We start from the raw sequence: 21,942 nt of genomic DNA, 5'->3' as shown, positions 1-21,942 counted from the left end.
ATAAAATATAACACTATTATTTAGTTGCATAAACTCTATTTGTTTTGGAAGAATTCAATAATATCTTTCTCCTTGTAACTAAAATCTGCATACTCTAAAAGAGCTCTTTATTTTAAAAGAATCATTATGCTAAACTCATCAATTCTAAAACATTTTTAGTTTTAGTAAAGAAAACAATTGTAAACAGAGAGCTTTTGTAAGGTAGATAGCTATTACAAAGTTCACTCAGAAAATCAATATAGCATTTTAGCTGGAATTTGCTCATTAAACACCCACAGCTCTAATGCAAATTATGATGGAATGAATAAAGCAAATACATATGCTTCTTTCTTTTTATTAAATGTAAAATCTACTGTTAATTGCATCTGGTATGTCATATAAACTTTTCTCCTTAACTATTAAATGGAAGCTTTTACAAAAGTCATTAGAGATTCTCTTTCTTTGACTTGTATAAATTTCAATATTTGTTCAGTAAAGGTTCACAGCAGTTAAATTACATTAACAAATATTATTAGCTACTATGTAAGCCAACTAAGTAAAATACTTATATTGCAGGTAAAACAAATCAATGGGTGTTTACAATAATATTTGGATATGTCCATTTTTAAACAAGCTTATCAAATATCATGTAATTCTTAGTCAAATGAGAGAGACTCGAAGTAGATTTTTTTATCCCAAATACTCAAATTTGTTTAGTAAGCTAATTGTTTTCTAATATGGGCAAAAGTAAATATGAAGAAGATGAACCATACCAAGTATGAGTTTACTGAGTCAAAGCAGTGTACATATTTTCTTAGTTGAACCTGATTCTTTCGGCAAACTTATCTCCTATACTTTTTAAACTACCTTTAAAACACAGCAGTACTAAGAAGGTGTGCTGGAAATCATTCTAGTTTAAACAGTGGTTCATGATTTTCCAAACAACAGAACTTTGGGGGAAGTAAGGGAAGCACGACTCCCAGGGTAAAAGTCTGTTTGCTTATTTCCTAGAGGTCATCTGTGTAAATAAAATAAACTGAGTGAGAAAGGTAAAAGAAGAAAATGTTGGGACTTAAAAAATCAATGGCAGCAGAAATCACTTCACATAACTCATCAAAAAAGTAAAATCAGAGTACAGTACAGAGCTTATAAAGAAAAGATGAGATCACTAACCACATTGCTACCATAACTCAGAAGATACAGTAAATACTGTAACACTACAACAATTGTTTCAAGGTAAGTCAAAACAATAAACAATATTTTGGCTTTGCAAGGTGTTGTTATACGATGTGATGCAACTCTTTGGAACTGGATATATGAAAAGGTCCAGGAAAATTAAAATTTTATAATTGTTTTTGCAACAGCAGTAGTTACAGCAACCAGTTACTTTGAAGAAAAAGACATGGTGAGAAAGAATTTTTTTAATAACAATGTATTGTTGCAGAAGGTCAGGGTTTTGCAGTTTAAGATTTAGTATTCAAGATCAGTGGTTGCAGAACAATAAGTGACTTAGGATTTTCTTTGGCATTGATTCTGATACATTCGAAGTAATTTTATTAGTTCCTCACACCATTACAGCAACATGAAATACAAAAGAGATCATACACTCTTACAAAAAAGGCTCTGAGCATCTCAAATATTCATGAATTGACTGAAATAATAATAAATAATGGCTCAAAAAATGTCAGTACGTTATTTCGCTTGTTCCATGAAGGTATACAGCCCTAAGACAGGAGTAACTATTGAAATCATGCAAAAAATGAAACAAAGAATATTTTCTGTTTTCTGCCTTTTGGAAACATGTATTATTCTGAAGGAATGAAAGAACTTGCTTGGCCATACTTAGAATTCAAGATTCCTGTAATGAGCTGCTTGTTTATCCTGCTCAGTTGCTTCCATGAAAAAACTGTCAGCTGAAATTTATCCTGCAGAGAGGTTTAACTGAAGCTTTTTAGGGATTTTTGTTTTGTTTTCACTTTGGATTTCTGGGTAGCAGCTACGTGAATGTGAGGAATTAGAGAATTATATTGGGAAAAGGGGTGCAATGACTACATGCCTTTTCATTTTCATCAGTCTTCCCGTTCCTGTCCACCATTGCTGGATCTCTGTCTGTCTAATCACAAGAAGACTTAGAAACTATTCTTGCCATTTCCAGATGGGCAATTATTTAACCATTAATTTTATTTAAGCATATGGTTATATGCTTGTTCTCCTTAAAGAAATACAAACATGAATGTACTTGTTATCCACTCAAATTAGAAATCAAAATTCTCTGAGACTTCCTTCCACTAGATTTAATGACTTGCTCACAATTCTTAAATAAGTCAATCTTATCATAGTCAAATAAAAAAAAATACTGCATTGCAATGAAAACCTTTAGAATGTGTTATTAATTGGTCTCTGCACATACACGTTCCAAAATGCAGATAATCCCTAGAAATGTTCAAATCCTAAGGCCCTTACACAGTCCTCATTCAGGCTAATGGCAAACTATCAGGAGCTCCAGGGCTGATTGTCAACTTAAAAATAGTGCTGACATGTTCTCTTACAAAACAGACAACTTAAGTTCCCAGCTCTCTTTTTGAAAGCTACTATCCATTTACTTTCAGTTATGACCTATAACTAAAAAATAAAAGCAAGATAGTGATAAGAAGATGATAGAACTACTTGAGAGTTTTCACCAGTCTGTACCTGTAGTTATACACTAAAAGTCATTTACACCTAAATGTGACTTTATAGATAAAGCAATCTGAACAAATACTGATAGAACACACTGATTTCTTTATTGCTTTGTGTTTGTTGTATGTATTTAGTGCACAGTATTCATCTGCTCCTACATTTCCAATGCTATAAACAGAGTGTTCTTAATAAAAGGCTAAAGTTGCTTAGTGGCAATTCTGCATCAGGTTTTCTTTGTGTACTCAGATCCCAATTCAATTAAAAAAAATAAAGTGGGAAAGAATAGGAAAGAGCATTATACACAGACCCTAAAGCAGTTCTTGTGAAAGCCAATCCCTGTACAATACTTAAGCCTCTGCTTCTAATACGCTAAGCACAGCTGACTTCAAAATTCAAACCATAATGCTGTTAAACTTTTTCTTCAGTGAATAATTACTGATGCTTGGATATTTACTTTAAGGGGGAAAATATAAACACTGCATGAAAGTTTGCAAGTTATAATTTGTCATGTTAAAGTTTTGTAATACCCCAAGAAGTAGGTTACTTGCAGACCTTTTTATTCCTGAATAAACCCCAATTCTTTATGCTCATCTAGCACCGTTGTGGGAAAGAAAGAAAGGCCAGACTAATCACAGAATTATGCAGAAGATACTGGCTTGCTTTTTACAGACAAGCTCCACCCATAAATAGTTTAGTAACTGGCATCTTGATCTATGCCAGCTCATCGTATACTGTACTTGAAAGAGCTGCATGCAACTTTTTGAGAATCAACAATTCTGAAGGTAAAAATTCCATTGTTTCAAATTAAACTGTTAAAAACTAAGTCAAGAATTTCTCAGTCTCAATGCTCCCATCTTGGGGATTTTTTCTTTCCTTTAGATGGATTGTCTGCCTTCCCATATAGAGGATACAAATCCTACAGCTGTTTTCAAAACTGTGATATTTATCAGGAAATATTTGAAAAAATATTCAGGAAGTAGTATTCCCTAATGAAGCATTAATAGGACAACCCCCCCCCTAAGAATGATATAGACTATATATATAAACAAATTATGTCTAGAAAACTGGGTTAGGGAAGTATATGAACTACCTACTTAAACCATAAAATATCATTCATATTTAGGTTTATAAACACAAGACTTGGGAACTATTGAGTTCTTTTGGCTAAAACCCAATATTGGCCTTATTTCAGTTTAATTGGAAGAGGATCTTGAATTCATCTTCTCCATGAGATATCAGGAACCTGGATTTCTGTTTGTACCAAAGGTTAATAAGAAATGTGTCTGCAAAAGTCAAACAGCATTAAATACCAAAAACTGATTATTATTCTGCAGGAGTTGTTCTGTCATTCATAATCTCTCCATGCTCCAACCTTCCACAGCTAATCTTTAATGGATGACATGCAGGAAAGAAAAATAACATCTAAAAAGGGACTTTAAAGTGAGCTTTGAAGAAATGGAAAATACTTTGCTTCTGTGCTGGAAGTTATTGCCACCCAAAGTTTATTACTGGCAAGATTACTTATTTCCTCTTACTTTACAGGATATTAAATCAAATTAACTCTCAGGTAATAGCCACTTGGATATTTGTTTTTACTTTCTATTAAAATGATTGCATATGCATATTTAGTAATTATTTTTTGAGTCAATTTAGGAAACTTCAAATAATGTTCATGAACTTTTCCATACCATAATCAAGAATTCCAAAATACTACAAATGCAAATGCACAACAATTTCATAAAAACAGACCTGAAATAGGGACTTCATTGTAGGTATATTGCCATAGTTTCCAAGAGACTGAAAGCTGTATAACATATACCACCATATTAGAAGTACTGCTTTCCCCTTTTTCCACACTGTATTTCCTATCATTACCCTGGTCTTTCAGAGAGCATCTGCAGAACGCTAACACAGTTTTCAGGCACTAAAGGTAGTGTGCAACATTTAACAGGGCTGGACTCAATCCTCCTGATATGATGTTGATTTAAAAAAGTAATAAATTTTGGTAACTTTCTTATTAGAAACTAGCACAAAAAAATCCCAGCTCCACAGAATAGCCATTGCTACAGAAAGATTTAAGGATAAACATTTTTTAAATTATATTTTCATTTAGAATTATTCTTAGTCTCAACATGTACCATGACAGCAACAAAAATATGCAAGAGCTGAGGTTCTGATGCTAACTGTGTTATATCTTGCTTCAGTAATGGCAGGAATTACTGTGAGAAGATCGGGGCTTTGATATTTTTTTCAGTTTAGAGAGGCTATCACTATGCTCCATAATTTTGCCTCACATTCAATCAGCTCTTTCCTCTAAAACTTCCCATATATCCCCTATTTCATTCTTCTGTTAGGAAAAAATGAAGTCACTTATTATGTCCATCCAAAGTGAGATTTGTTCTCTCTTCTGGTTCTTTTGAAGACTTTGTCCTTTGCAATGCATCCATCTTTATTTTCCAGTCTGTCCTCAGAAGATGTATGCTCCTTCTCCCTTTCCCTTCCCACAGGGGGCACCCATTCCTTTTCTGTTCAACATATTAAAGTTCTGCAGTTCCCAAATTTCAAGATTTGTCTATTCTTCATACCCAGTTCATATGTGGCGTTCCCGTTTTTCCTTACATTATTCCTGGTCTCTGTTCTTTTACGATGTGCTCTTCCCTTGATTTTCTGGATGTTGCCACTACCTCTATTCTTCTTGATGAATGGGGAGTGAAACGAATGATAGCTAATGGACACTGGCTTATAATGGACACAAAATCCAGCGAATAATAATGAAGAAAACTGCAGAATTTGTGGGCAACTAGACCCCCAGAAACATTAGTATCCAGTGCCTAGAAGTCTGTAACCAAAACAGCAAATTCCCTTTATTTCTTTAGGCCATAACTAGCTGACATAGAGATAAGGACCCAAGGAAGTTTAAAATCCATTTTCCAGGCTAGTAAAATTTGAAATAAACACCTTCCGAAAATAATTTCTTTACTGCGCAGGTATTATACTTTCTCTTCCATCAATTTATATCTTCTGCTTTAATTCTTCTTTTTTCTTCTTCTTTCATGAAGCACTTAACAAAAATTTACACTTTTTTCTCTCACTTCTTCCTCTGAACAAAGTAAAAATTATAAAGGGGCAATCTCCAGATTATTGTTTTCTGAAGACTGCAGTAGCTTCATTAAAAATGGCCTTTGTCTTCAGCTTTTCTATTCTTTCCATGGGGACGTGTTTAGGTAAAACCCATCAATTAGGGGGTTACCTTTTAAAACAGAATTGTAATACTCCTCAAGGTAGATAACACTTTATGGTGTACCTTTCTGATGTCTTTACAATATAATTTGTGGAGGTCACTTACTATCATAAAGTCAGTACTAAGTAATAATAAAAATGCAAACACCCATATTTACAAGCTTCACTCCACCATGTGTTATACACGGCAGTAATTAAACATTAACTAGGAACATGAAATCACAGTAGCAAGTGTTCTTCCCTTCCTCAAAGAACTTAACACAAGGGGAAAAGTTTTTCCTTAAAACACAGTCTCTATTAAATTCTGCTTGCCCATTAGAGCTCTACCCAAGGCTTTTATGAGAGAGAGACCACAGACCTCCACAAATTCGGTTGGTTCACATCATTCCAGATTTCAAATCATTTATCCATACTTGGTAACATTCTTAGAACTGTAAGACCAGGAAGCAAAAAAACTGTGAAATATTAACCACGCTTCCTTTTGGCAAACAGCTTAAGTAGTAAGGAGCCTCCTGCCCTCTCTCTTCAGCATTTTAAGATTTATACTTCCTGTACTCATAAAAAGAGAAAAAAAAGGCTATTTTTAAAGGTCATCCTTACTACACATTGTAGTTCTCTTTAAAATTTGGTTATTCTTACTTTTAAAACAGAATAAGCAGGTTAAATTCTTATATCCATATTCATGTCATACTATTTGAGAGAAAGAAATACGCTTAGGACATAATTAGAATGTTTGAACAGTAGTGTAGGAAAACAACAATTTACCAACAGTATTTCTACTGCCATCCATAAAAATGAAACTAAACATGTTTTTGACACACCTTTTTTTCCAGGTTTTAATGAGCAATGAACACCTATATCAAAGAGAATCAAGTACAGAGGTAAAACACTGGGCGAATATCCAGGAACAAACACGAAACTTCAGCCCAAACCATTTGCAGCCTTTGGCTGCTGGATGTAACAATGATAGAGAAGTGTGGATTTTTTTTCTTATAAAAAATAAAGCAAGCAGTTATGTGAAATTGAATAAGAATAAAATTATCCCTGTATTTAATTTTTTTCCTAAGATGTCGATTAGATTTTCCTCTCCCTTCCCCCCACCACAGAAAATCTAGGAACTATCTCTTCTATCTATAATATTCACAGTATACTGTATTCTCAGGAGTTGATATCAAGTGGAAAGTCAGCCATCTGTTTTTCAGTTAGAGGGTTTATAATCTGCTCTGTTTTCCTGAAGACACATATTTTCCTGAAGTACCAACATTTTGGAGAGAGGTATTAGTACTATAATACATTATGAAGTGTGTAAGATCTATAAGAAAACAGTTTTACCAAGCTCACACTTTCTTTCTGAACAAATGATATAATGTATTTATAAAAGCATTCTCATTCATTTTTTTAAAATGCTTTCAGAAAAACCTTAGAGCATTTTTCATCCACTAGGTACACTGTATACACAGCCACTTCTCAATAATAAAAATACTCAGCTTCATTATGTCACAATACCTGAAAGCATAGAATACAAGCTATCTCCATGCTTGTATGTCTCCCCAAAGAACAATTAACAACAAATATAAGCATGCATTCACTTTCAGCTATAAACTGAAAAACCTTTCCTTTTGAGAATTCATATATACTTCATTCACCGGAGACATACCATTATTTGACAAAAATTCATTATAACTACCAGAAGAGCAGATTTTTCAAGAACAGGTTTTTCAAGAACAGTGCAGGTCTCTAGTTGAGGTGAATGTGTGACTATCTCCATGCATGGGGAGGGGGTAGTATTGCTCTGAACGAGCTAAAACAATAAGTGGTATTTGAACTGCTGGTTGAAAGGTAGAGGCACTGGTAATCATTATTTCCCCTTGTTTGTTCAGGACCTTCCAGCAAAACAAACAACCTTTTTGTGATTGGATTGACATGGTGTTAACAATGCATTTAATGCCCAAATCAGTATGAATACAGGTAAAGCTCCTACTAATACCAGTACCAGGATGTTAAAGCAACTATTTCTAAGCAACTCTAAACAGCCACATATAAAAAAAAAAGTCAAATCTTCCCTCCTTTAGTAAATAAAGCTAACACTCACTAGGCCACGTCATATAGCAACCACAGGTACTGTAGGAGCCATACAGCCATCTGTTAAACGCCTGCCTACTGTACCTGCAATCTTTTCTGCAATCTTAGCTTCTGTAGCTCTCTCTTGCAGTTCTAAGTCCAGTTTCATTGTCTTCAGCTCCTTGTCCTTTTCAGCCAGATTATCTTGAAGCTGAATTGAACAAATGTACAGTAAGATTCTTATCCGGCTGAAACAGCTCTTTTAACCCCAACAAAATTGTAAATAATAATTTCTTACCCCCAAAATACAAACACTAAGCATTACAACAAAAGTTCAATTTATTATATTTATTTGTTTAAAGACCAAACGTTAAAAATATCTATTTTAACATCTGACCTATCTGAGACAAGTAGCACATTGCTACTTGTATTGCATGCTGTTGTTTTGACTTGGGATTCTCTTCTTCAGTTATCGGCAGCCTTCTTGCTAAGGAAGTTCAGAATTAGATAGAATATAATGCAGGTGTTGTCTGCATAAACAGCCCATTTCCTACCAAGAGTACTGCCATCACAGCATGAAGAGACTGTGGTGCAAATGCATAATTTTTCATGTTCATTATCAGATACAAAACTGGTATTCTTTCACGTATTGAGGCCTTTCTTTCAACTGGGTATTCACTAAATCTGTTCTTCGAGAGATATCTGAGCTTGCCATTAAATATTAAATGGCACTTCATGGAAAGACTATAGACTGTTACGTTGTTTAGGTGCATACAACCACAACTAACTAGAAGCAATGCAGTGTTCAAGTAGGATGGAATTTTCTTCCTCTCAACAAAGAGAACTTATCAGGGCATATTCGTTATCTGGGCCACAAAAGCATCAGAAGCATGAGCTCCAGATTCTATTCATGAAGTCCTGGCTTTGTCTTTGGTCCTCTTTGGTTTTCATCCAGGGTGTAAGAACATATGTCACTGATTAAAAAAATCAGAGGGTAGGTTGAACGGTTTTTTTTAATTCCAGAGAAATGGTTGTTAAACAGATACTAAGAATCCAAAATGTCAGGAAGCTAGTGATTAGTACTCTAAAATAAATAACAAAACTAAATCAGAAACAATTTAAAATGTATGTTTTGCAAGCCAACCATAAGAAAGCAAATACTGTGATCTGAATATCTCAATTGTACCTTTTTATTTTTGGCCCTCAGCGTATCCAATTCTTTTAAAAGGAATGCAGTTTCTGTTTTTCCATCTAAATCTGCAGCATCCTTCCATAGGGGTATAAATTCAGGGAGCATTCTGGTAGCCTTTCTTTCTACAGTACTGTATTTAGGAAGGAAAAAAAAAAAGAGAAAGAAAAATAACCTCTAGATACTATTGCCCAGACATTATAAAACTCAAGCATTTTCCATGTTCAGGAGATGCTTCCATGACCAAGTTTAAATATAACTCATCATCATCTTAAACCGAAATGTTTTGTATCCTCAAATGATTTTTTTCCTTTCTCCTTAGAAGAAAAAATTACAAATCATATTGATGGTACACCAAGACCAGAATCTACAATGCAAATCAACACTGACTCAACATTTCCTGGGTTTTTCTATATCAAGATATTTTATCATATATTCTAATTACAATCTATTTGGGGAAAGACATATTTTGTGCAATTTATATAGTATCTACTGTAATGAGGTTTTGGCACATAGCTTTAGGATCCTCCATGTAACATACTTGCAGATGAGATGGTTTAACATGCTGACTGCTGTGGGAGGTTAATCTCAATGTTGAAGACCAGCCTGATTGCCAGTGGGAGTGGCGCTGGTGAAGGGTAGGAGTGACAATCTCTGGCTGACTCTGTGCTGGGCTGTACTTAAGCACTCGGGATTATATTTGGCTTTTAGTGCAGGATGCATTGCCCTACTGGCATATGTCAATCCCTAATGCAAAAAAAGGCAACAAGACAAATGAAAACATACTGCGGATTGGGTTTGGCCCAATAAAACACCACCAGTTCATAATAAAGATAACAAAAGCAGGTGTACAATCTGCTAGACAGGTGAGGAATTAGTATATTTTTCAAAAGTATATAATAGGGCTTTGCAGTCTTGCTCCCATTTTCAAAAGCAACTCTGTCACTTTCAGTTTAGACTTGGTCTGCAGAATGCCTAAGTCACTCAAAACTGGTAGCATTTTCCCTAGGCAGCTAATTATACCTTGTATATTATGTCACATATAAAATGAGTATATATATTTCTCAAGACCGCAGTAGAGGGCCATTGCACAGTACAAAAATTAATGACAAGAAATGACCAAAATTAATAACAGAATAATATGTTCAGAGTTTATATTAAACTTTTCAACCATATTTGCCTTTCTCCAGATTCCTGTCACAGACTGCTACAAGGTATCACAGCTCCTCATATTCACTCTTCCAACTTCATCTGGACTTCACACTGCTTTATTCCTGCTTTCTACTCACTCATCACATTTAGGGTACACTGTGCTTGTTGTGTAAAGCCACAGATGCTACTAGACTTTTAGATCTGTTTTAATTCTCTTCAGGATGCATTTTCAAAATTCTCTGTAGAGAACACAATCATTGAAATACCCACAGTGTGTGATATAAACCAATGCAAATATCAAATTTTCTATGCAAGAGAATACAATAGTGAAAAAGTTGCATTCTGCAAGGGAAGAAGGGCAGATATAGTGAGTCTAAGTAAAAAGCTGACTTACTAACTCTTATGTGGCTAGTAAAATTCCCTATCTTTATCCAAAAATCCATATGTATATTGTCTATAATTTGAATCCAGAAAAACTACATATAGGGATATTTCTTGGTTTTACCTTGATTCTTCAGGACCAGAACTATAATTATTTAGGACTCCTCCTCTTTGACTCTTTACTGGCAAATCTGAAGATTTTGGTGCTTCAGTTTCTGTCTGGATGAAAAATTCTGCGGTTTTTTTGTGAATTCTGATAAAACTGAAGTCCAACGCAAAAGTCTTCTTTTTTTTGTTCCAAGATGTGTGTTTCTAATTGGAAAGAGAAGCAAACACATTTTCTTATTTGGAAAATGAAGCAAAACCTTGAGATTTCTCATTCAAAAATGGCTTCCTATATTCATATTCTTATTTGTAGCAGAAGTGAACAAGTAATTTACTTTCAGATTCACAGCTTCTTCTTCCCACTCAGGAACAAGAGTTGTGTTACCGACAGCATGGATGTAGAAGTTACAAACTATTTCCTGGATTTTTCTCATGGAAACATGCGAGATTAATCACCATTTCATAATACCTCTTCCCCTTAAATGACTGCTTAAAATAATGCTGAATGTAGAAAAATATTTACCTATCTTTCGTAAAAATCAGCTCTACCATAGTAAGACATGATGAATTTCTGCTATAGAGAGAGAAATTTTCAGGTTATTAATTAAACTCTTAGTTATAGTGAGGTCTCTTTCAAATCCATTTTGGCTACAAAAGGAATATCATCAAGCTGTAATTAGCAACAACAAATTTAAGGCCACATTATTCATTCCTGTAGAGTGCAAGGCACGGGCGCGTACAACTAAGGAACCTGAAGAATGCAAAACAGAAATTGTGCCAAAGGGGAAAAATATGACTAAAATGTTGAGAGTGACAGTTAGTTCTCTTAAGCGTGGCTACCAGATATTTTTAGGACATTTCTGATATCAAGGTATTTAAATGAAAGAAAGATCTACATACCACAAATGTACTTTCATAAAGTAAGAACAAGTAAGTTTTAATTAGAGAATTATATTAAAAAATGAGAAGGAATCAGCCTAAAAAACCTGTAAATGGAAAAAAGGTGCATATATTCTTCATTTTTTCATTTAGATTTGTAGAGAACAAACATTGGAGCTTTTGCTTGTTTAATAAAGTTAGTGTTTCCAAACATTTTGGATAAATTATAGGGTATACATTCTCTTATCCATCTTATAACATCCTCTTCAAAAATAATAAGAAGCTGTTTATACAGTTGAAATCAAGTCGAAATAGCCCAAAAATACACATCACTCAGTATCAAGGTGTCATGCTCCATGTAAGACACTCCAAGTAAAAAATACCAAATATTGTCTATAAAATCTGTTGCAATAGATTCCTTTCTCCTTAAAGAAGTAAAGACACAGCCAATGGTACAGGAAACAGACCAAGGGCACTGAGAGATGACTTGCGAGTTGGCTGGAGTCAGTTTAACAAGTTCCATTAAAAGCTATATGTCACTAACTCAAAGAAAAATTATGGTACCCACTGCTCGTCTGTATTCTCCTAATTCACTTCAGCACAAACTTACTTGAATCCACTCTTACCATTACTGTAAACTAGAACCACTGATTTTTGTACTAGAGAAACAACAGTCAACAAACAAATCCTAGAGTGCCTTCCCTGCCTCTGCTGGATGCAGTTGAGATTTCTGCTATTTCTTTTCAGATTGGATGCTCAGAATCTTTGTTTCTGAGCACTAATAAACATGTGGGGATCATAACTTGATAAAACATTAGCATTGTTGTAGTTGCCCATACGAACCAGGACCTTTGAAGATGAGGGTTCTTCTTATTGTCCGAAGATGATCCCTGCAGGTCCCTTTCAACTCAGTATATTTTGTGATTCTGTGAGATTTCACTCAGTCCTCTTCCATGCCCCTCCCTCTTACTAGAATGATCAAGGCTCACACCACCTGGGTTCCCACACCCTTGATCATCACCCCCAGACCCATACAGTCACATACAATACTTCCCAGGTCACACCAACAGAATCAGGAGCCTTTCTATAACATCCTGAATGTGAGCTGCCAACAAGAAGCAAAGCTCTCTAGAGAACAAGTTGAGTCAGCAGATAGATTTTTATTTTTATTTTTTAAAACCAGAAGTAAACATGTCTGCATGAGGAGGTAAACATCTGCATTAGTATCTGCACTTCAGGGTAAATCCTTAGGCCATGTCAAGATATGGAGTTTTATGCCTTCAACTGTAAGTTACTGCAGCTTAAAAAAAAATAATTTATAATAGGACTAGACCTGCATTGGCATTTATTAATGCTAATGCTGCTTCTTTAAGCAATGTACATTTGCAGTACACCTTTTCATCCAGATTCAATTCCCTCAAGCACATGAGTGAGACTAAGTAGCATCACAGCAAGCCTGTAAGTGGCATTCCCAGAAACGTTAGGCGAAACACAGAGGATCTATTTTTTATCTACTGATTTTGTAACAGAAAAGATGATGGCAGCCTCTTCCACTCAGAATTGGAAGCGCTCTGCCCAAGGGCACTAAGGTGAGAGGTTTTTACTCATTTAATAAAGCTGCAATGTTTTTGTTTGTTTGTTTGTTTTGGTGGGGTTGGTTTGTTTGTTTTGGGTTTTTGGTTTTTTTTTGTTAACATGCTAAATTTGTCAGTAGAATGCTTTGGGGAAGACTTTTTGAACACTGTCAGATCAATCAGCATAGGGATTTTTTTTTTTAAAACCACTTTATTCTACATATAGCCCATTACCTCCATGGTAAACTAAGTGGTAATTTTAATCAATGTACTTCAGTGCTTTTCCTCATGCATCCTGCAAATTGTATTGCGCACTAATTACCAATGCTGCAGACATACACTGGGGAGTAAGTAGCATTTGCAATAATTGGGCTGCACAGGGAATATCAGAGAAAGTGTAAAACAGCCCTGCAAGCTTTAGAAAAAAGTATGTAGATTTCATTAGGTGGTACCACCACCACCACTGATTCTGGTTCTTGAGTATACTAAACAACTTATTTTCCATACAAAATAGCAAGTTCAGTAGCCCAGATTAATATTTCACTATAGGGAGAAGCTGAACAGCTGATCTTCTGTATGTATTTATCTTGAATGAATAGATTGTTCACATTGAGGGAAAGAAAAGCAAATGTTAGGAAGAAGGAATATAAAGACACCAGAATTAAATCTGGGAATTGAGTGTGAGGGACATAAGGGGAAGATAATGCTGTCATGGCTTAAAACAGTAAAGGCAGAACTGAATTCAATGTTGTTAAGCTGGGAGTGGTTAAAAAGTCAAGTAAAAACATTGAAACTATCACACTGTGCAGGCACCCCCTATTTCTTATAGCTTCTTCTAAGAAGTGGAGATTGGCACCAAGATCAGGGAAAGCACTGCATTAGAGAATCCTGTAGCAACAGTGATAAGTGCACAGAAGGTGCAGATTCGACTGGAAGACTAAGGAGGCAGTAGCTTTCCTTGTTTCACCACTTGGCATATTCAGCAGTCCCACCATTGAGCAGAAGCTGGGTGGGCACCTCCTTCCCCGTGCTTGTAGTCTTTCAGCGCCCCACTAGGCAAACTGCACTGATCAGTTCAGAGGTTTGCAGGGGATCTCCACAGAACAAGAGTAAGGGAAAACAAACAAAACCCAATGGAACATGCACACAGCACCTCAAAATACAGGACTAGCTACAGATTTGCCTGCAGTTGAGTATGAGGACACTGGAAGGCCTAGGTGCACCAAATCAGCTTCACGTGTAATAGTACTTACCACTTGCTACCTATAGCTTACTGGTATTTGTTTTAAGCTGGTCTGTGGTACAGACATAGTATGTTCTCATCTGTCTGGAAAAGACTGCATGAGTGAACACCCAGAGGGATGGCAAGTAAGAGGCATACTAGGAAAAAGAGCAAAAGCAGGAAGGAAGAGAATGAGCTTGAGCAAAGTTGATTGCAAACTTAGTAGCTATGACACTGTGACACTTTCAGATTAAAAACATGGGAAAAAATGTTGAACAAAACTTTGTGCTATATTTGAGGAAGTGTAATGTCAACTACTATAAGCCTCCAAAATTCAGTGATTGACAAACTATAATTTATTGTTAATCACAGAATCACAGAACAGTTTGGGTTGGAAGGGACCCTAAAGATAATCTAGTTCCAACCCCCCTGCCATAGGCAAGGATGCCCCCCACTAGATCATGTTGCCCAGGGCCCCATCCAACTCTGGAAGTAGCTTCACTTCCAGAGACTGGGCATCCATAGATTCTCTGGGCAACCTGGTCCAGTGCCTCACTACCCTCTGGGTAAAGAACTTCTTCCTAATATCTAACCTAAATCTCTACTCTTTTAGTTTAACACTGTTCCCCCTTGTCCCATCATATCTGCCTATGTAAAAAGTTGCTCTCCCTCTTTTTTTATAAGCCCCCTTCAAGTACTGTAAGGCTGCAATGAGGTCTCCCCAGAGCCCTCTCTTTTCAAGGCTGAACAACCCCAGTTCTCTCAGCCTGCCCTCAATCGGAGATGTTATCCAGCCCTCTGATCATCTTCCTGGCCTCCTCTGGACCTGCTGCAACAAGTCCACGTCTTTCTTGTCCTGGGGGCCCCAACCTGGATGCAGCACTCTACATGAAGTCTCACAAGGGCAGAGTGCAGGGGTAGAACCATTTCCCTTGACCTGCTGGCCACACTTCTTTTGATGCAGCCCAGGATGGAATTGTCTATCTGGGCTGCAATCATGTATTTTTTCTTCTCAGTCTAAACAACAACACAGCTTCAATGTCAATGAGGTTTTTTTTGTGTTTGTATAATACCAAAAATTTTTAATTTTAAACAAGAGGGAATATTCACTATCCAACAAACTATCAAAGCAAAGAGCCACCCTGGCCCAGCCAAACTAACTTTTCCTGCTAGAATAACAGGATACACTTCCCACAGTTTAAAAATACTTGATCTTGCCCCATCTGCAAATCACACATCTACCACACTTGCTGCAATAACTATGCATGTAAAAGCATTACTTTAGAAATTCACCTTCTTTTTATTTTCACTAGACTAATTGCTATTCTTTTTTATTGACTTTCAAATTATCTAGTTATTTTGGTACATTAATAATATTGCATATGTAACCTGATAGCCACTAACTTTTCAAGCTATGCAAATGAAATTAGTGCTATGGCCGAATATTCCTTCGTGAGGTGAAAATGATGAGTCAACTGTTTTGTCAAAAGACAAACATTCATTCACTTGGCTATTTAACTACTGGAACTTCTACTGAACAGAATGACTGTGAAAAACTCGGATTGCTTGACAGTTCACTTTTACTGAATGATTAAAAGGTATAAATCCTGAAAATGAGTGGAAACCAAAATGAAAGGATTTCATAGGCATAAATATGCAAAGAAAGAAAATTAGTTTGTTGGAAGAAATCCTATTGCCTGGCATAAGTGAAAAGAGTTGGTTTACATTTTATGCATTTTCAGAATGCCTGTAATTTCCTTTTTCATTCATATTTCAGTTGACACAGATGCAATACACATGATTTATATGGATATGTTCATTATAGGGTGTTCATTAGTTTTTACCTTTTCCTCACTATTTTATCTTTCCCACAATATGCAAACAAATTTTCAGAGTTAATATTAGGAAAAGTTGCTGTACTTTATTTTCAAGTCCTGGAAAACAATTACAAAAGCTCCGTAAAAAAAATACAAGGTCAATAATACACATATTCTCCAAAACACAGAAGTAAGTGCAGCTTTACTTGTCTTTGGACTTACTACAGATTTACTTATGTTAGGAATTATTTAGACCTTTAGTGTAGTATACTGAGAACCAATATCTTGCAATGAAGAGCAAATGGTCATCCCTTCATGAAGCACTTTTTCTAATGTTTAAAGAAAACTAGGCAAAATTCAAGATGATTATTCAGCAGGACTCAAAAATCTCACTAAAGCACTTCTGTAGCATGGCAGAATGGCAGTCACAGCAACCTGATTAAAAGCAAAGACTGAGCTCAGAGTAGTTTTGTAATACAAAGCTAATTTCTTTTATTTTTTAGTGTTCTACCCAGCCAAAATACCATGTACAACCAGCCAAGCCTTTGCAGTAACAAAGAGGAAATCACTATGTAGATGTATTGGATGTTCAGTGCCCCAGCAGTACATGACCACGGTGCTCTGCTGAGAGCATTATGGGTCACCTCAGAAGAATGAGGACTATCGACTTACTTTTAAGCAACTCTTATTCATAAAAGTTCTGGATTTCTCTCTGAGATAGGATATCTGTTCTCACTTCAAGATACAGAAGACGGAGGTTCACTGAAATAAGCCTTGGAAACAACATTTTCTGGAAGCTCTCACAGATATGCATAAGTACTGTGACAGTCATTTTAAAGCCATCAAAATCGAGGCACACAGTAATGAAGTAAGTGTACTGAGGTCACTGAGCAAGTCATTTGTCTTGATTCCAGCCAGGACAGGGTTAACTTTTTGTAGTAGCCTGAAGGGGGCATGGCTAAGATGAGAAGGTTATTCTATACCACCTCACATCACTGCAGAGGGCAGGGGGAAGGGAGTCTCTTCCAGGGAGAAGGGGTTCCTTCTCTGGTTGAGAAAATGCAGTGGAGGGAGCTGTCTGGTATTATCTATTATTGCAGGGAGCTGGGGGCAGGGAGGAAGGGGTCCGTTCTCTTGTACCTTCTGTCATTAGTATTGTTGATGCTACTGTTTGTTTTCTTATCTCATTGTTGTTTCCACTAAATTGTTCTTATCTCAACCTGTGATCTTTGCCTTTTGTGCTTCCCATTGGAGGTGGGAGGGGGAACAGCATGCGTTTTTTTAGTGGGAATACTAAATTGGAGAACACCATTCCTAAACCGTGACAGCCTTTTTGGTGCCCGATGTGAGGCACAAAGGCTTGAGGTAATAACAGATCTGCCCACAGTGGCTTGGAAACAAATTTGATCTAAGCATTTGCTGTATTAGGTATGGATCTACTGGTCACAATGGTGCTTGGTCTGTTCATGGGGTTGTGGTACCTGACCCTGTATATACTCCCATATCTCCTCCTCGCGATGATCTTTTTCAGAGCAGGGAGAGGGATCAGGATTGCTTTGTTGATGTACTGTGAAATATCAGTTTATGACATGATAACATCATAGGCAATGAGGGTCGTTTGGGATATGTGTTCAGTGTTGCTCTCCTACCCTTACCTTGGGCGGGCGCTGAGAGTCCATTAATAACCATACCCAGTCTGCAGGAAGAACAAGGGAGGGTGATTCTCCCCAGCTTTTCACCCCTTTTTCCTCCTTCAGGCCTGTTACAAGAGATTTTGAGAATTCTGAAATCCCTTTGGAGGTTAAGGAAAGCAATATCTTGTTCCAAAGTCTGCCAGGTCTCCTCAGTGTGGTCCACAACATGTTTAGAGTCAAGAAAGAGATTTCTAGGAAGGTCATTGAGAGATTTGCTCTGAGGGTGGATAGTGACTAGTTGCACGGAATGGGGGAGAAAATGGATCAGTCTGGGGGGAAATTCTATGCTCCAAATGTTTGGAAGTTCACCCCTGAACAACTACAGGACCCTGATAAAGTGACAGAATATTTGCAAGGAGAATGCTGTGACAACTCCAGAGAGGGGTAACTTATTGCAATATGTTGGGCCCTGGCTACTATATATCGAACACTGCTCAATGCTAGACAGCACCCTCATGGGAAGGAGGAGGAAACCAGACCAATAGGCACCATAGCCACTCAAACTGCAGGGGAACAACCTGAACCAGGGGAACAACCTGTGCCAGTAGTAGTCACTCCCATACAGAAGAAGAAATCCAAGACCAAATCAGTTCACTTAGTGAGGGATGAAGAGGAAGCAGGGCCCTCAGAACAGGAGCAAGAGGCAGGGCCAGAGATAATCACCCGATCCCCATCCCCAGGTGAGCTGTGAGATATGTGAAAAGATTTCAGCCACCAGTTGGGAGAGCCCCTGGTGACCTGGCTGATGCTGGGATATCACAGCCCATGATACGAAACTAGATGGTAGTGAAGCCAAGCAACTGTGATCCCTGTCCCAGGGCATGGGCATTGACAAGGTGATTGGGAAGAGGACAGAAACTCTGCCTCTGGAGGCGACTCCTGTCAAGCATGAGGGAAAGGTATTCTCTCAAGGATGATCTAATGGGGTGTCCAAGTAGGTGGAAGGCCATGATGAAAAGTATCCGGTACCTGAGAGAACTGGCTGTGCTGGAGGTAGTCTATAGGGATACAAACAATGAGCACTCCCCACAATTCATGTGGCAGAACTTTGTACAGAGAATGCCATCACTGTGCGCCAACTCATTGGCATTGATGTCAGTAAAAGAAGGAGAACAAACAGTACTTCAGGTGACTACCCAACTCTGGCAATATGAAAAGCATCTTTTCTCCTCCTTACTGACCTGGGCTTCGGTGTGGAAAGACTGTTCAAGACTGTGGAGAGATTTGAAAGACTCGAGCAAGTTAGAGAGGAAAGGTCCCATGCCCCACCAGTACAGACCAGAGTCTCTGCTATTGGGAGCAAGCACCCCCCTGCTCGAGAGAGAGCGGACACACCATGAGCTAACCTGTGGTTTTACCTGCACCATGGAGAGGACAAGAGGAAGCAGGATGGAAAACCCACCTCTGCCCCAGCAGCACAGGTATAAGAGTTGAGAGGAAGAACAACCACCACAGGAAATTCTTCAAGGATAAATGCAGCTCCAGTTTCCAGAGGGCAAGTCCTCAGACAGAACAGGAGGGCTGATGTTACTTCTGATCCTCTTGAAGGGACCGCCAGGTCACACTTACAAATGAGCAATGAGTACTATGACCAGGACTAAAGGGGCCCTGTCTCCAGACAGGTGGAGGAAAGGGACCATCAGACCTAGTGGAGTGTGTGGATCTGATTGCCTGGTACATCAGACCCACAAGAGTAAAAGGCTTCAGTTGATGCAGGTGCCCAATGAACTCTGATGCCATCAAGATATGTGGGGCAGAATCCATCTCTATTTTTGGAGTGACAGAGGGATCCCAACACCTGACTATACTGGAAGCTGAAATGAGCCTGACCAGGAACAAATGGCAAACACACCCCATTGTGACTGGCCCAGAGACCCTGTGCATCCTTGGCATAAATTACCTCAGGAGGGGGTATTTCAAGGACCCAAAAGGGCGTCATTGGGCTTTGGGGACAGCTGCTGTGGAGAAGAGGCAATTAGACAGCTGAATACCTTGCCTGGTCTCTCAGAGGACCCTCTGCTTTAGGACTGCTGAGGGCTGAAGAACAACAGGCACCAACTGCTACCCCAACAGTGCACTGTCGACACCTCCACACCAACCAGGGCTCTGTGACTCCCATCCATGAAATGATTCGTGAACTGGAAAGCCGGGGAATGCTCAGCAAAACTCACTCACCCTTTCATAGTCCTACATGGCCAGTGCATTAGTCCAATGGAGAGTGGAGACTGAGTGTAGATTATTGTGGCCTGAACAACATCACACCTCAACTAAGTGACACTGTGCTGGACACGCTGGAACTTCAGTAGGAACTGGAGTCCAAGGCAGCAAAGTGGTGCCACTATCGACATTGCTAATGCATTCTTCTCCACTCCTTTAGCAGCAGAGGGCAGGTCAGTTTGCTTTCACCTGGAGAGGCGTCCAGCACACCTGGAACCGACTGCCCCAGGGGGGTAAACACAGCCCCACTATTTACCGTGGACTGCACTGGAAAAGGGTGAGGCTCCAGAACACTTACAGTACATTGATGACATCATTGTGTGGGGCAACACAGCAGAGGAAGTTTTTGAGACAGGGGAGAAGATAATCCATATCCTCCTGAAGGCTGGTTTTGCCATAAACCAAAGTAAGGTCAAGGGACCTGCCCAGGAAATTCAGTTTTTAGGAGTAAAATGGCAAGATGGATGTCATCAGATTTCAATGGACACAGTCAACAAAAGAGCAGCTATGTCCCCACCAACCAGGAAGAAGGAAACACAGGCTCTTCTAGGTGCTGTGAGTTTTTGGAGGATGCATATTCCAGATTACAGTCAGGTTGTAAGCCTTCTTTATCATATGACATGAAGGAAGAACAATTTTAAGTGGGGTCCTGAACAACAACAACCTTTTGAAAAATTAAACAGGAGCTTGTTCATGCGGTAGCCCTTGGGCCAGTCAGGACAGGACAAGATGTGAAAAATGTTCTCTATCCTGCAGCCAGGGAGAATGGTCCTTCCTGGGGTCTCTGGCAAAAAGTACCCAGGGAGATTCAAGGATGAACTCTGGGGTTCTGGAGCTGGGGATACAAAGGATCCGAGGCCTGTTACACCCCAACTGAAAAAGAGATACTGGCTGCTTATGAAGGGGTTTGAGCTGCTTCAGAAGGGATCGGCAGTGAAGCACAGCTCCTCCTGGCACCCTGACTGCCAGTGCTGGGCTGGATGTTCAAAGGGAAAGTCCCTTCCACACATCACGCCACTGATGCTATGTAGAGTAAGTGGGTCGTGCTGATCACACAGCAAGCTTGAACAGGAAAACGCAATTGCCCAGGGATTTTGAACATCATTACTAAGTGGTCTGATGGTGTGGCAGTTTGAGCCACATCAGAAATCCAAAATCCAATTTCCAGGCTTCCCCACGCCTTCCCACAGATGGCAAAAATTTTGGATTATCATCAGAAGATGATGAGGAGAAGGTGACATGCTGAGAAGGCCCCATCATATAATCAGCAACCAGAAAATGAAAAGTGATACAGTCTCTTTACTGGTGGTTCCTGCTGTATTGTAGGCATACATGGAAAATGGAAAGCTGCCATATGGAGTTCTACATGGCAAGTTGCAGAAGCTATTGAGGGACAAGGTGGATCAAGTCAGGCTGCAGAGCTGAAACCTGTCCAGCTGGCTTCAGGTATCACTGAGTAAGAGAAATGGCCAGTCTACCTCTACATTGACTCCTGGATGATAGCAAATGCTCTGTGGGGTTGGCTGGACTGATGGAAAAAGACCAATCGGCAGCACAGAGGTAAATCCATCTGGGCTGCTGAATTGTGGCAAGACATCACTGCCCAGGTAGAGAAGTTAGCTGTAAAAGTGTGTCATGTAGATGCACACGCACCCAAGAGTTGGGCTACTGAAGCACATCACAAGAACGGTCAGGTGGACTGATTTGCCAAGATTAAAGTGTCTCAGGTGGATCTGGACTGGCAACATAGGGG

At 38.5% G+C, this 21,942-nt stretch overlaps 1 protein-coding gene and 1 long non-coding RNA gene across 2 annotated transcripts in view; one reads left to right on the top strand and one right to left on the bottom strand.

Annotated features, from left to right (window-relative positions):
• Window positions 1-21,942, bottom strand: part of MIPOL1 (mirror-image polydactyly 1) — a 185,917-nt gene that overhangs the window by 125,681 nt on the left and 38,294 nt on the right. The window contains 4 exon segments of the mRNA XM_032689903.1: window positions 8,065-8,170; window positions 9,146-9,281; window positions 10,806-10,915; window positions 10,917-10,993. Of these exon segments, the coding sequence (XP_032545794.1) occupies window positions 8,065-8,170; window positions 9,146-9,281; window positions 10,806-10,915; window positions 10,917-10,993 (429 nt within the window).
• LOC116787876 lies at window positions 1,043-6,897 on the top strand. The gene is made up of 3 exons (XR_004357479.1): window positions 1,043-1,215; window positions 4,040-4,225; window positions 6,732-6,897. It is a non-coding gene; the product is annotated as an uncharacterized LOC116787876 (long non-coding RNA).

The sequence above is a fragment of the Chiroxiphia lanceolata genome, chromosome 6, assembly GCF_009829145.1.
Source record: "Chiroxiphia lanceolata isolate bChiLan1 chromosome 6, bChiLan1.pri, whole genome shotgun sequence".
In the NCBI taxonomy this organism is placed as follows: Eukaryota; Metazoa; Chordata; class Aves; order Passeriformes; family Pipridae; genus Chiroxiphia; species Chiroxiphia lanceolata.
The sequence above is the reverse complement of the archived record's forward strand: the minus strand, read 5'-3'. Positions and strand labels throughout refer to the sequence as shown.